This window comes from Candoia aspera, chromosome 2 (genome assembly GCF_035149785.1).
Source record: "Candoia aspera isolate rCanAsp1 chromosome 2, rCanAsp1.hap2, whole genome shotgun sequence".
NCBI lineage: Eukaryota > Metazoa > Chordata > Lepidosauria > Squamata > Boidae > Candoia > Candoia aspera.
This window is the reverse complement of record NC_086154.1, coordinates 117,269,454-117,283,618: the sequence shown is the minus strand read 5'-3', so window position 1 is coordinate 117,283,618 and position 14,165 is coordinate 117,269,454. Positions and strand designations below refer to the sequence as shown.

Sequence of the window (14,165 nt, the reverse complement as noted above, 5' to 3'; positions counted from 1 at the left end):
GGTAACAGCATTCCGTTTAGTCATGCCGGCCACATGACCACGGAAGTGTCTACGGACAAACGCCAGCTCTTTGGCTTTGAAACGGAGATGAGCACCGCCCCCTAGAGTCGGACACGACTGGACTTAATGTCAAGGGAAACCTTTACCTTTACCTACATGTACAGAAGCCCTTGATTTAACAGACAAATTATGGGGAAGGGGCTCCTGAAGTGGCAACTGAGATTTTTTTAGGCCCCAAACATAGGAAGCATCCCTCGAGTCATCTACTGCAAAGCTCCTGGGCCCTGCTGGTGATGATATTGGATGGCTGATTAGTTTGAAGGAAGTGCCCAATTTTAATTGAATCTTTAAAGCAAGCTTGGAATTGTGCATCCCAGACATGAACAATCATGAAAGAGTTGAAATTGCCACTAACAGATATAGTGTTGTTTATACATGTGCAAAAGCAGAATTGATCATTTGCTGTATTAATGCTAAGTCTCTTATTCAATTATATTGCTACAGCCGTTACCCTTAAGGAAAAATATTAATATTTTGGAATCTAAGGTAGTGACTGGAGTTCCTGGTAGATTTCATGTCCTCCTAATTATTGTAGTTTCAAATGTTTGTGCTTCTGTAAGTAAGCCAGGGAAAAATAATAACACTAAATTACAGAAAGACTGCGTAGATAGTTTGTTGTTCAGCCAGTAGGAAGGGTTATATCAAGAAGGTATAGAGGTGATTGTAGGCAGTTTGCTTGGTTTTTATCTTCTAAGTCTTTATGCTTGTTCCTATATTCCTTTGAACTGAATCAGTGCAGAACTTCAGAGATAGTGCATGCTGTAGTATTTCTCAGATATATTGAGACTTAAGCTCAGAATTGCTCTTGATAACCATTAAGTTCCTAGCTGGAAGCTTTAAAGAGGCATGAAATATATTATTCTCATGGGGTATACTGAGAATATTGTAATATTTGGTGTCTGAGGAAATGGCATTGTGACCACCTGATGGCTACTTTTTCAGTATAACAATACATTTTTAGAGTAGACCTCTATTATTAGTAACTCTCATAAGAGTCTGACTTAAACTTTTAGAATGTGGTATTTCTTTTAAGGTTAGATAGGTCTACCTTGCCCCTTTATGTAGCTTTCCATGTATTGGAATTATTGCTTCAGTGAAGATCAAAAACCAGAAACCTTTGAATAGTGAAGTATTGTTGGCAGTTGTGTGATTTTGAAAAAAGTGCTTATGAAAGCATCATAGGCAAAAATCTCTTCTTTTGTTGAAAGTTATGCCTGACTTTTTATTTATTTATATAGGGAAAGAAAGTAATTCTGAAAGAATTCAAATGGATGTTGAATAAATGAAAGATTTTTACAATACTGAATAACACTGTACTGCCTCCTATGTTCTTTATCCTTAAACAGTTGGAAATGGAAGATGCTGCTCTGGACCTTTCTGCAATAGTGTAACCAATCTGTCTATATATTCCATTATTTAAAAATATCATTGTATCTTACCAGTGCCCTCCATAATTAGATTTCTAAAATTAGGACACATTTTAAGTGTAGTTCGCAATTAGCACAGTAATTCTTACTGTAGCTGATGTGTGCTGAACCAGCCAAAATGTTAATCTCTGATCAATACAGGTAGTCTTTGCTTAACAACCATTTGTTCAGTGACTGTTCGAAGTTACGACAGTGCTGAACGAATGGTATTTACAACTGTTCCTTGAAGTTATGGCCATTGCAATGCCTGTGCGGTCACATGATCAAAATTTGGGCACTTGGCAGTCTGCCCACATTTATGACTGCAGGGTGTGCTTCAACTCCACCCACTCACTTATCTCACCCCTGTCTCTGTCCTTTTGGCTGCCCTGCACTCCGTTGGCTCTGCCACCTTGCCCCCTGTGCCCCTGCTGCCCCCAGCTGACCTTTGCCGTCTTCCTCCTGCTGCTGAGAAGGCGTGCCTGGCCTGGCCCTTTCCACGGTAGCTGCTGGCTGCATGAGGCCTTCCTGAGGACCTTGTCAGCAGTGGGAAAAAGCAGCAGCAGCAGAAGATGGTAAAGGTCACCTGGGGGCAATGGGGGTGCAGGGCGGTGGGAGTGGCAGGGAAGGTAGAGTGCAGGGTGGCCAAAAGGGCAGAGATGGGGGAAGAGATAGACAGGTGGGGGGAGTTGAAGTGGAGGCAAGTGCGGCAGGGCAGGAGAAGTGTAAGGTCCTCAGAGAACAACCGCGTGGTCCTGGCTTAACGACCGCAACTGGGACTACCAAACTGCTGTCACTAAGTGGTGTGGTCATGTGATGTTTCGCCTAATGGCTGCTTCACTTAACAATGAAAATTCCAATCCCAGTTAGGGTCATTAAGCGTTCTTTAAAATACTTATTTGCTCATGATACGATGACAACTTGTTTGCACAGTTAATCATATTGATACTAAAAGTATTAATCAAATAAAATTTTACAAAGTAGAGTGCTTTTCTGTTTTTACCAATAAATGTAGCTGTTCTTTTCACACAGATGTCGACATGGTCCATTGGGTAAATGTGTACACTGTGTACCTTTAGAGGTAAGCAGATAAACGAAAGCTATTATAGTAATACTTCACAAGCTAAAAGTTTTTTTGATGTATACAGTTGCTTTAATGGCATCAATACAGAGGATGTTGTTGAAACTTCAGTGTATCCTAGCTATGCTGATAATGGTTAAAGAGGCAAAATTGGACCCTTGGATATATCTGTCAGTTCAAAACCTGGATTTATCTGGTTATTGACATCTGGTTTTAACTGGATATACTAGTAAAGTTTCAGGGAAGCATATGCAGTTGGTACCTTCCACTTATATTGTGGATTCTTTCCTTTTTTTTAGAGCTACAACTGAAAGCTACTTACTGGGTATGCTTATATCCTTCACTGTTTTTATTAATGACTTACATAGTAAAAACCTTTTAGTCATTTTTAGTTGTGCACAGATTCTTCAGTTAGCTAGGTAGCCTCTGCTAGAATTTTCTATCTAAATTTTTTAGGTCTGCAAGAAAAAAAACAAGAATATTGCATCCATGAGGCAGGTTGGGTTTCTGAAGCTATTTTGTACAAGGCTAAAGCGTCATAGTATGTGAGGGAGGGAGAAAAAAGGGCCCCACTATTACTGTCAGAGTAGTAACTGCTGTGGAAAAAGAGCACAATGCTCTCCTAATTGTTTCCACATTGAATGCCAGCAGAGACTTCAGACTAAAAGATCCATTTGTACGGTGATCAATGTATTATCAAGCAGGTGTCTGACCTGGTTTTCCTTTGTGTATGTGGATTCTTGGCAGCCTTTTGATGAGGATTATTTAAACCATCTGGAACCTCCTGTGAAGCATATGTCATTCCATGCCTACATCAGGAAACTGACCGGAGGTGCAGACAAGTAAGAAACTTGTGTACCTATTCTGCAGAGGAATCTCATTATGGATGATAAAATCTGCAAAATTAGAAAACGATTTATAGGGCTAAAACAAATTGGCTTCAAACAGTAACAAAGTAATCACTTGTAAACCAGTTTAGCATATTGGGGTGAGATTATTTTTTTTTTTTTCCCCCTTGGTTATTGATCTTAAACTGACCTATACATTGCTGTAGTGAAGACATTTTTGAAGGGGATAACAAATCTACAGTTTTGTCATATTATCAGCAGACTGCTGAATCAAAAAGCTGTCCTTTATCATAGTAGCCTAGAAGCACAATCTTTCCATTAATCCATTCATGCACATTTCTTTTTATGATGGTTTCGCATAAAAAGTATTCCATGCATAGAAAGTAACATGTTAAACATCTTTATTTTTATCACGCTATGAAACTGCAACTGCTGTTTCTCATGTTTACAGTTTCTGTGTTGCTCATGCTGTGTTAGCAATTATTTGTATACTTGGTATGTTTGCTAACACCAGTATAAATGAGAGGAGAGGCAGGTTGGTTTCTTGGTTTCTGTATTGAACTGCTGGTTTTTCCCCCTAGTTTACTATGAGGGTTGGGAAGTTATGTGCAGACTGCATATGGTCGTAGACCCTGATGGGATATTCTGACAGGATGTCTGCTGGGTGTTCGTTGGATATTTTTTAGAAATGCCAAGAAATTCAGCATGCTGCTTCTTTCTGTTCAGGGGGAAATTTGTTGCTCTTGAAAACATTAGCTGCAAGATTAAATCTGGATGTGAGGGACATCCTCCATGGCCAGAAGGAATCTGTACCAAGTGCCAGCCAAGTGCTATCACACTCAACAGGCAGGTAAGATCAGTATTACCCGCAATGAAAGCTGGCTTTTCAAGGCAGCAGAGAGATTTCTTGCCTCTGATGTTTGTTTTGGGAAGGAATGGCCAGGGGGGGTTGGGGAGTGTTTTGACAGCTGCTTGGTGACCAGCCGTTAGCACTCGTAAGGGGAGAGAAAGCAATATATTTGTCTGATAGCTTCCTTATAGACTGGAGGAAATCTGCTGTATATATGAGATACTACAGCAATTTTAAATGAAGTGAAAGACCACCGCCTCAAATTTCAGTAATATAACAGCAGTGTGTCCTTGTGCAGGTACAGCTGTAGAAGGGACAGTGTAAAAAAGGTAGGACCAGTGCTTCACCCTCTCCAAAGTCTAAGGGTAGATACAGAGAGCAAAAAAGGTATTATGAGATCTGCTTGTTGATAGTGCTGAAGAAAATGCATTAAACTGGGCCACCATAATCCCTGTCATTGTTTACTGCAATACTGGATAAGTAAAAGGCAGGGTTGAGTTTTCTGTAGATCCTTGTTTAGTAACACGTGTAGTATTTTCAGGACCCAATAACAGAACACCCTGTAACTTTGAAGCTCTGAAGTGTCCCAGGGAGGTTTATATTTATGAGCTAGAATTAGCAAAGCCAAACATATTAGAACAAAGATAAGTTTCAACCAAAAGTTACTGAAAAGTTGCCAAACCCATTTCTGCACTGGAATAGACTGCATCTGTAAAGGTATTGCCTCATTATGGATACATCTAGGGAATGCAGGAATAGAGCCTCAGCTGTTTGTCTTTGTTTACTCATGCTTATTTACGAAAGGAGCCAATCCAGAGTGACAAAACAGGGTGAAGTTGTACAGTGCTTTTTCATGATTAATCTAGAATTTTAAAGAATAGTTTAAAATAATATCTAAGTGTGGTCTTTATATCTGAATCTAAGCAGTCTGTAGCTGTTCCTATTGTTTAGGTAAATGGGTCAACTTTAAATCAGGATTTGCACTCCTCCTTTGTTTTCTTCAACATTATTCTGACCAAAGTTCCAGGCTTGGACATATTAACCAGTAAGTTAAGGAAGCAAAGCTTTCAATCTCTTACAGTCTATACAATCTGAGGAGTTTTCCCATAATACTATACTAGGGTTCACATTTAATTTCAAATCGTTCAGTCTTTTGATGTGTGAACTTGATGGTTGGAAAGGTTAATTCTGAAAAGGTGCAGAAATAGTAGGAAGACATGAAACAGTTTCCTGAACTATTTAATTATTTGTTTATTAAAGGGTAGTTGCAGGCTCTGGCACACTGCAAAGCTAAGTGCTAGTCTTTGCAAATTTTTTATTTCCCTAGAGTGCTTTTAAATCCATCAGTGGCATAGAAGATATTTTTAGGAAATTTTAAAAAAAAGGTGGGGCAGTTGCAGGCCCCACCTGCAGTAAGCCATCAAGATCAACAAAAAAGAAAACCTGTAAGCTGGGATCATCCTGCAAGTGCTAAAATACTAGGGAGTGGCTAAGGCTCTGACAGAAAGGACAACAGAATGACACACACACAGCTTTTTTTTTAATTGTCATTTCAGAGTGCCCAATTTGGATTGCGATCCCATAGAAAAAGTTAAGAGCTGAATGATTGGAAATTTACCCCTGGTCCTGGTATAAGTTAGGGAAGCATTCTGGCAATTGGTTATGCAAGAAGTCCTATTGAAACTATGCTGTTCAAAAGTTGTGCCCCCACTCCAGATGAATAAGGACTGCTGTAGAACAAAGGGTTGTTACAGCTTCTTCTTGTTCTTGTTAGTTCTGAAAGAGGTCTCTTTGTGTTAAATAAATTTTCTATTACAACAGTAAATTTTGCAGGTGCTACAGACATACGGCAGTTATTTTGCTATGTGGTGTAAAGCATTAACTCAAAATACAAAATGTGTGGGTCCAAAAATATTGTAGAAAGTGAAGACCTGTGAATGCGTGAGATATAATTGGCCACATTCAGATGTCACAGTAAACCAGAATTCTTTAATATTGTTGAGCTATGGCTTATAGACATGTGAATAATATCTCTGAGAATCGTATAGTTGAAGATGGACTTCTAAAGAGAAATAGGAAACCAGCATTCTGGATATTTATCTGAGAAGTGTGCAGAACATAAGACATCCCTCTGAGTATCCAAGCTGAGGTTTTTGCAATCTGTGAACCTCAATAGGTAACACAGCCTGAGAGAAAGACGCTGGAAGTTTTTTCCTCATGCGTAGAGCCATCTTTGTTCAGCTACTTATGTTAGCAGAAGGAGCCAAGTGGGAATGATCAAATGGTATGCATCAGTAAGCTGTTTATAAAAGGAATTTTGGCTCACTGTAAAAATGAAGCCAGCTGACTTAGAAGACAGCAAGCTAATATCCATAGTTTTGCAACTACATTGAACTCTACTGATTCTAATAAGGGGCAATGTTTGATCGTGGTTTTATGGTTTTTTTTTCAAATGGCAGAAATATAGACATGTGGATAATATCATGTTTGAGAACCATACAATTGCAGATCGTTTCCTGGACTTCTGGAGAAAAACAGGAAACCAACATTTTGGATATCTATACGGGAGGTACACAGAACATAAAGACATTCCTCTGGGTATTCGAGCTGAAGTGTCTGCCATCTATGAACCTCCACAGGTAACAAACCCTTACTCTAAAATCCCCTGGCTTGCTCCATTTAGAAGAATGCTTGAGAAGAGAACATTTCGCTTTGTACTTTCTGATTTTGAAATAGAAAAATTCGTTGTCATGTTTTGCAGAGCAAAATTTTGCTATGAACAGACTTACTCTCTCAAGGAACAAACTTGTTTTCAGTCTGAACATGCGCACATTTATGCACAATTGAACTTCTCAGTGTGTTCTATACTGAACATAGGTTTGTAGCCCTTGCTCTTACTATCCTATTTCTGTTAACTTATATTTGGTAAATAATTGCTTCCCTGCAACCTGCAAAAACATCTCTACATGCTGCTTTCTGCTTCCACTGGAAATATGCCCACACAACTTCATACGGTTGAGGGTGGGGGAGGCGCACAGCAATGCAGGTTGCCAGGTATGTACTGATCCGTAATAGATAAGGCTTCGTACTGAAAGTGAGGAAGTTTTAGTCTAAAAACATGCTGAGCTCAAAACTTGAAGGATGGACTAAAGAAAATTAGGAACAGCAAACTGAGTCAGTGGTTTGATGGGAATGTTTCCCTGTCTTATAGGTTTGTTGTAGAGATTACTTGGCACATGTTTATGAAATGCTGGGAGTAGTTGATACAGACTTTCTAAATGCTAAATACAGAGTAAAGTAGGTACATACTTCTTTTTATAAATTAGTATTTGTCCCTGATATTGGCAAGTCACCCAGTCCCAGTTGTTGGGCAAGTCATACACCAGTGACAGGGCTCAAAGTTGCTCCATCGAGGATCTCTCCATTTCTTCGACAAACATTTCTACTGGATTGTTGATGAAGCACTTTGGCTGCAATCCTGGCCAAAGTGTTGCCTGAGCGTGTACATGCATCCTCAGATGACATGGGAAAGCCCTTGAAACAGCTTCAGTGAGGGTACAGCACCTTGGCATTTTGAGTAGGAGGATCAGGGTATTTGGCTGCTTTGTAAAGTGCCTCTCTCAATGGTTCGTGCAGCCCTTGATACGCTTAGGGTACATTGGATTTTTTCAAGCTGCAAATTCATATTAAGTCACCAGGTGGCACTGTTCACTGAGTACTGAAATGTGATTGAGATAAAGTGAAAGGCAGTTACAAAAGTTTAGACTTTATAATAACCGTTGCATTTTAAAGAAGAAAAATTAATGTAGACCTCTGGTCTAATTAGGTTCCATATTTTAATCACGATCTGGAAACCAAACCAATTATTTCCCATTGCCATCAGTTATAATTCTTGAATTCTGGAACATACACAGAAGCGCAAAGGGAATTTGCTGATAGAAATAAGATACATGCAAAAGTCCAATAAAAAGGGAGCTAAGTTACATTTTTCCATCTTTATATAAACTAGGTAAGTGAAAGGAACTGTGGCTTCTCTGCCATATGCTGGACTTCAGAATAAGTCAGTAGCCCTGTGTCAGGGCTGCTACTTCCTGAAAGACCAAATAGAGCTGGAAAGAAAGTGTGCTTCTCTTTATCTCCTTCACTGGAGGTGCCCTTTGAGAATAGAAAGCGGTTCCTTTCCTCCAAGAAATAGAGGTCTGGTGGTTTTTGCAAAAAGCAAAAGTAAGATCCAAGAAAGTGGGCTTTTCTTTGAGAAGAAACTAAGGAACGCTTACCTGTTTACATAAAGAAAGAGAAATGTAACTTAGCTCTCTTTTTATGGACTTTCACGTATACAGTATCTTAATGCGTATCAGCAAATTCTCTTTGAGTTTCTGCCTATGTACAGAATTCAAGAAGAATTATAAAAGGTGCTTATTATTAGTAAGGAACTAAACAGATTTTTGCAACCTTGGGTTCAACGATCTGTTGTAATTCAGACTTATGTATTATGTCAAACTTAGCTGCCACTGAGGTACGTGCAATTCTAGTTCATTTAAGAGATGCTGAATAGAAACCAACAAATTCAATTTTATAAGGTATTAAAATGTGAAATGAAAATTAGGATCAATTATACATTTGATCAGTGGAAGAAATATCCAATTTTGGAAACTCAATGGGTCCATGTGTGAAAAAAACATGAAGCATACCTCCTATGATTTAATAATGAAATTAGCTCATCAGTATGATTCTGGGTCTATTGGACCCCTCAAAGAATGCTTAAAAAGGAACAGACATTAGATTTCTTAAATTGGTGATCTAAGAAATTTTGAAAGTTCTTCAACTCACATGATTTAGTTCTGTTATAGGTTTGGTTTGGTTTCATGGTTAATATAATTTTTAGAGGAAATATGACGGCTAGGGATCTCAATATGATGCTGAAAAAACATGGACTGTGTCATCTCATGAAGAGCTTTGGCTCTACTGAGTCTGGTATATGCAAAAGGATAATTCTACATTTTCCTAAAGAAAAAAAGTCCTGGCTTAAAGCTGTACTGAACTTCCCAAATTTTGCTCATTGTCACCTCTCATCCCCCTTTGATCAGAATTTTGTCAAATGGATTCTCAAGTAAACTGTAGTTTTTGCATCCCCCAGTAGTTTTTGCATTCACTCTGCCTCCTTTCCTTTATATGGGGGAAGAATCACTAAATTATTTCAATCATTATGCAAATATATAGTCTGCATACATGTAAACAAGTTGCACGGCCACTTTATAAGCAAACCAAATACATACTTATTTTAGAATTTCTCCAGTTATATCATCTACAGCTACAGCCTTGCCATTTTTCCACATTTTCCATGACATTTATGGCATTCCCCCCCTTTTTTCCTCCTTGGGCACTATTTATACCATTTGTGCCTTCAAGTCCTTTTTGACTCCTGGCAACTGCCCCCTGCACTTTTCAGAAGTGCTTTGCCATTGCTGCCTTCTTCCCAGGGCTGAGAGGGAATGACTGGTTCAAGGTCACCCAGCCGGCTTTGTGCCTAAGGCAAGGGTAGAACTCACAACTTCTCAGTTTCTAGCTCAGTGCTTTAACCATTAAACCTGTGAGATTCCAGCCAGCCTCTGACTCAGAAAACAAAACTCTTTCTGAGTCAAAGGGGTAATAGAAACTTACTGGGCTGAAACAGGGAAAGCAAAACCCAGAGATGAGTCAGCAACGCGGGAAGAGTCACAGATGCTGATTGGCCAATCTTCGGAGGAGGATTTGAATCCTCCAATCAGCACGCAACAATGATGGGCAGAAAAGCATGCAAAGGAGAAGGCAGCCCGATTGGCTGCAGAAGGGTCCAGGCACACAAAGTATCGGTGTAAAAGGCAGACGCGCGAAGAGCAAGCTGCCGGAGACAACCGATCCTTCAAGCCCACAGCTTCTGCAGAAGAGTCCTTACCCACACTGGAAACAGTATCTGTTACCGAAGAGGAATTAGCGCCAGCGTTTTCCACTGACGAGGACTTGAATCCTGCTGCTGCTGCCACTGAGGATCTCCTTGCTGGACCCAGCAATCTCAGTCTCTCATCCAGCCTCGGACCTCTGGTATCACCTTGTACGCATTCCAGGCATGCTTCCAGCCCCACTTCGAGGTTCCAGCCATGTCCAGAGTCTCCAGTCCAGTCTCCTCGTGCCTCAAGTCCGCAGCCTTGCCCCAAGTCTTCGGTTCAGCCTTGCAATATTTCTACCTGTCAACTTAGTCCAAAGTCTCCAGTACAGCTTCGTTGTGTGTTCTCCAGCCTCGCCTTGGATCTCCAGCCCCGTCTAGCCGTGCCTTGGTTGCACAACATTGTTCAGGAGTTTCGCACCTATCTTGCTGTGAATCAGGTTTGCAACTTTGTCTAGAACCTGTGGTTCAGTCCTGCCGTGTCTCGAGTTCCTTGCCTAGTCCAGAACTTCCAGTCCAGTCTTGTCTTGTGCCTAGCTTCCAGCCTCGTCAGGAATCTTCAGCCAAGTCCAGCCTTGCGCCAAGTCCTCAGCCTTGCTTCAGGTCCGTAGTCCAGGGTATCTAGCCCAGCCCAGTGCCTCCAGTTGAGTCCAGTCTCGCTCCAAGTTCTCAGCCTTGCTCCGAGTTCCTAGTCCAGAGTATTCAGCCTAGTCCAGTGTGTCCAGCTGAGTCTAGCCTTGCTTCAAGTTCTCGGCCTTGTTCTGAGTCTCCAGTTCTGAGTCTCCAGTCCAGCCCGAATCATCGAGTCCAGTTCAGTCCGGTCAATAGAACCAAGACGTATCCAGAGGGCTCCGCCCAGCATTCCGGTGCCAGCCTAGCTCGAGTGGTGTTCCAGTTCGAGGTCAATTGATTCCAGTCCCAGTAGCTCCACATGCTCCAGCTTCTCTCAGCCTTCCAGCCTCCATCAGAGAATCCTGCTCTGCCGCCTTGCTGCTGCCTCCTCCTGCAGTCTTGCTGGTTTCCTTGCTGCTGCCCAGTTGGTCTTGATTGAAACCAGTTCCTTCTCGATTCTAAGGACTTACCTATTGTAAATAGTTATTTAATAAAGAGTATTTTTGATATGTAATCTGCCTGGCCGCCTCTTAGTCTGGACAACACCAAACTGGCTCTATACATACATACTTACGGATTAGAAATAAATTCACCAGTCCCACATAATTGCAGTCAATCAAATTGTAAGCATTTAAAATTCGTTCTTTCTGTGTTTTTTTTAATTGATATTGTCATGAAAAAAATGATAAAGAGAAGTGTTACACAAAAAGCATTTAGATAGCCTCCTCTCTTTCATTTTTCCCTATTCGTTCCTTCTCCTCTGGATGTATTCTGAACTTATTTAAATTTTAAATACTATTAATTTTAAAATTGAAATTTTTATAAAGTTGATAATGATCATGGACCTTGTGCAGCCAGAAGCTCAATAGATATTAAACTTTTTTTTGGAGGGAGGAGGGAAATTAATTAAACCTGTTTTGGAGGGAAGAGGGAAATTAAACCTTTTTTGGAGGGAGGAGGGAAATGAATTAAACCATTTTTGGAGGAAGGCGCTCCTTTGTACAGTGAGGGTTCTGAGATGCGGAGCAGGTCAGCTACCACTACAGGGCTGGGAAAGGGCCATCTGCTGCTGGCTGCGGGTTGCTTGGTGCCGGTGTGGTGTCGAGTGAGTTGGAATTCCTGTTACGTGCTACTCCTGCTCAGTCTGTACCACGGCAGCACCAGGCAACCCTCGCTGCTGTGGTTAAGTCGAGGCAGCGAGCTTGTGCAGGACTCCTCGTGAGTTGCAAGCTCTGAGTTTTACATGGATGATGATGATGATGACGATGACGGCTTAATGTTTTATGCGCTTTTCTTTTTACTGTGCGCATAAAAAGTTTCATGAATAGTGTGCACACACCTTCAAGGGAACATAGCCACACTTCTCACTCCCTTTCCGTCTTTTCAAAGTAAACATGTCAGATGGAAAGCTTTGCTTGGTACCCTGTGCCTTCCAAACATAATTGCTCCTCTTTTGAAAGGGAGAGGCTGTATGTTGAAAATACAGAAGGAACACAGAGCTCTGGCACCTTTGGGTTGCTTTGTGTTCAGCATATATTTGCACCAGTCTGGTTAGCCCACTTGGAAAGGAGTGCAGTGGAGGCACTCTTTGGTGACCCTCTATCCTCTCTCCCATACAATATGTCATTTTTCCCCCCGCCATGGGGTGGTTTCAACCCACTCTGACAAACGGTGTCTTACTGCTTAGGTCAAGGCTTAAGATTCTTGAAAGTGGCTGATTTTAGCAGGAAAGCATACATGTTCTAAACTAAATGTTACACTGAAACAAGTACATGTCTGTTATATGGATAAGCAAAACTTCCCTGAATGGGACACAGTAGCTTGTCTGTTTCCATTCTTCTGTTATATGCTCATTTTCTGTGGATAATAATACTGTAAGTTATTTTTCCTTTCAGATGCTAAATGTCTCCTTGTTAAAAGTTAGCTCTCTCATGCCATTGCTTTCTTTTTAGATCGGTACACAGAATAGTCTGGAGCTCCTGGAAGATTCAAAAGCAGAGATTGTGGATGAGATTGCTGCAAAGCTTGGCCTGAGAAAGGTAGCAAAATACACTTGGGACAAAATGCTGAAGAAAATTTATTTGCAGAACTGAAGAAAATCTTACTAAATACCCAGTGTTTTAGTCATTCTGTTTATATGCAATATATATAAACTACATAGCAATATATTACAATTGTATAAAAAAGTATATACTTTAAAGAAAAAAACCATAAGCTATATGGTTAAAAAAAACCTATACTAAGTGACCTAAGGCAGGAAAAAAGCCAAAGAAGAAAAAAGAAATAACAAGCCCACCTTAAAAAAAATAAAACTACCCCCCATTATACCTAAATATAAATATAAAAGAAAAACATTTAAAAAAAAGAAAAGTTATGTACTGTTGAAATTATTTAACCATCATTATACTTCGTTTTTTAAACAATGGGTTAAATCTTTGGCTTAGCATGATGTGTGAACTGAGTCATTGTGTTTTGTAAACCTTGGTTTATAGCTTGGAGTGAAGCATAATTAGGCTTTTGTAGCTTATTCAAGCCATCCTTAAAACAACTAATGGCTTAGCATATGTTGTGTCACACACTGTTCTTTCTACTGATTTATTTTATTTATATTGCACATACACTTCCTAGACCAGAAAGGGGAATCAAAGGACACAGTTAGCATTTTGGGGAATAGGGAGATTTATGTTGGGCGCAATGGTGGCACGAAGTAAGGAGGACCATGTTACACACTTGGGTAGGGCTGATATTTTGCAGGAGAGACACTGTGGTTTTAATTCTGTTATTATAGGGCTTACATCATAGTTTTTGGTTGTGTCCCATTTCAGAATTATGGGAGATTGCACCAATGAAACAAGGATAGGGAAGAGGCATCATCAAACCAGTTTGGAACCAGTCACACTTCCATTCCATCCCTAGAGGCTGTGTCAAAGAGCCATGTTTTTACCCTCCTCTGAAGCACTAATAGGGACTGGACAGCCTTACCTCTAGGGATAACGTGTTCTAGAAGAGGAGGCCATAACAGGACTTCCCTGCAGCACCTCTAATGACAATATTCTCTCAGAGGTGGGACCCATAACGTGCCCTCCCTCATAGATCTCACCTGTTGGGCAGATTCCATAAGCAGGCAGTCTTGAAGATACTCGGGTGCTAAGCCAAAAAGATTTGAATGGAAAGATATGGTGTTTCCTTTTAGATTAGCATAAAAATTAGATCTTGAGAGCAGCTCTGTGAACTGTTCTTGGCTTTACAGTATAAATACAGAAGAGTAATATCTTTTTTTGCAAGGAAGATGAGAAGTAGGAGCCCTGTAGTCTGCAAATCTTTTCCTAAGGGAGCATAAAGCTGCAGGTCTTACCAGCTGGCACTATAAAATGTATTCAAATGA

At 40.4% G+C, this 14,165-nt stretch overlaps 2 protein-coding genes across 2 annotated transcripts in view; both read left to right on the top strand.

Annotated features, from left to right (window-relative positions):
• ACTG1 (actin gamma 1) overlaps positions 1–14,165 on the top strand; it is a 234,712-nt gene that overhangs the window by 75,578 nt on the left and 144,969 nt on the right. The window lies entirely within an intron of this gene.
• Positions 1–14,165, top strand: part of NPLOC4 (NPL4 homolog, ubiquitin recognition factor) — a 52,110-nt gene that overhangs the window by 10,838 nt on the left and 27,107 nt on the right. Inside the window, exons 5-9 of the mRNA XM_063293410.1 lie at positions 2,499–2,547; positions 3,295–3,389; positions 4,122–4,245; positions 6,705–6,884; positions 12,733–12,819. Coding sequence (XP_063149480.1) covers positions 2,499–2,547; positions 3,295–3,389; positions 4,122–4,245; positions 6,705–6,884; positions 12,733–12,819 — 535 coding nt within the window. The remainder of the gene's footprint in view (positions 1–2,498; positions 2,548–3,294; positions 3,390–4,121; positions 4,246–6,704; positions 6,885–12,732; positions 12,820–14,165) is intronic.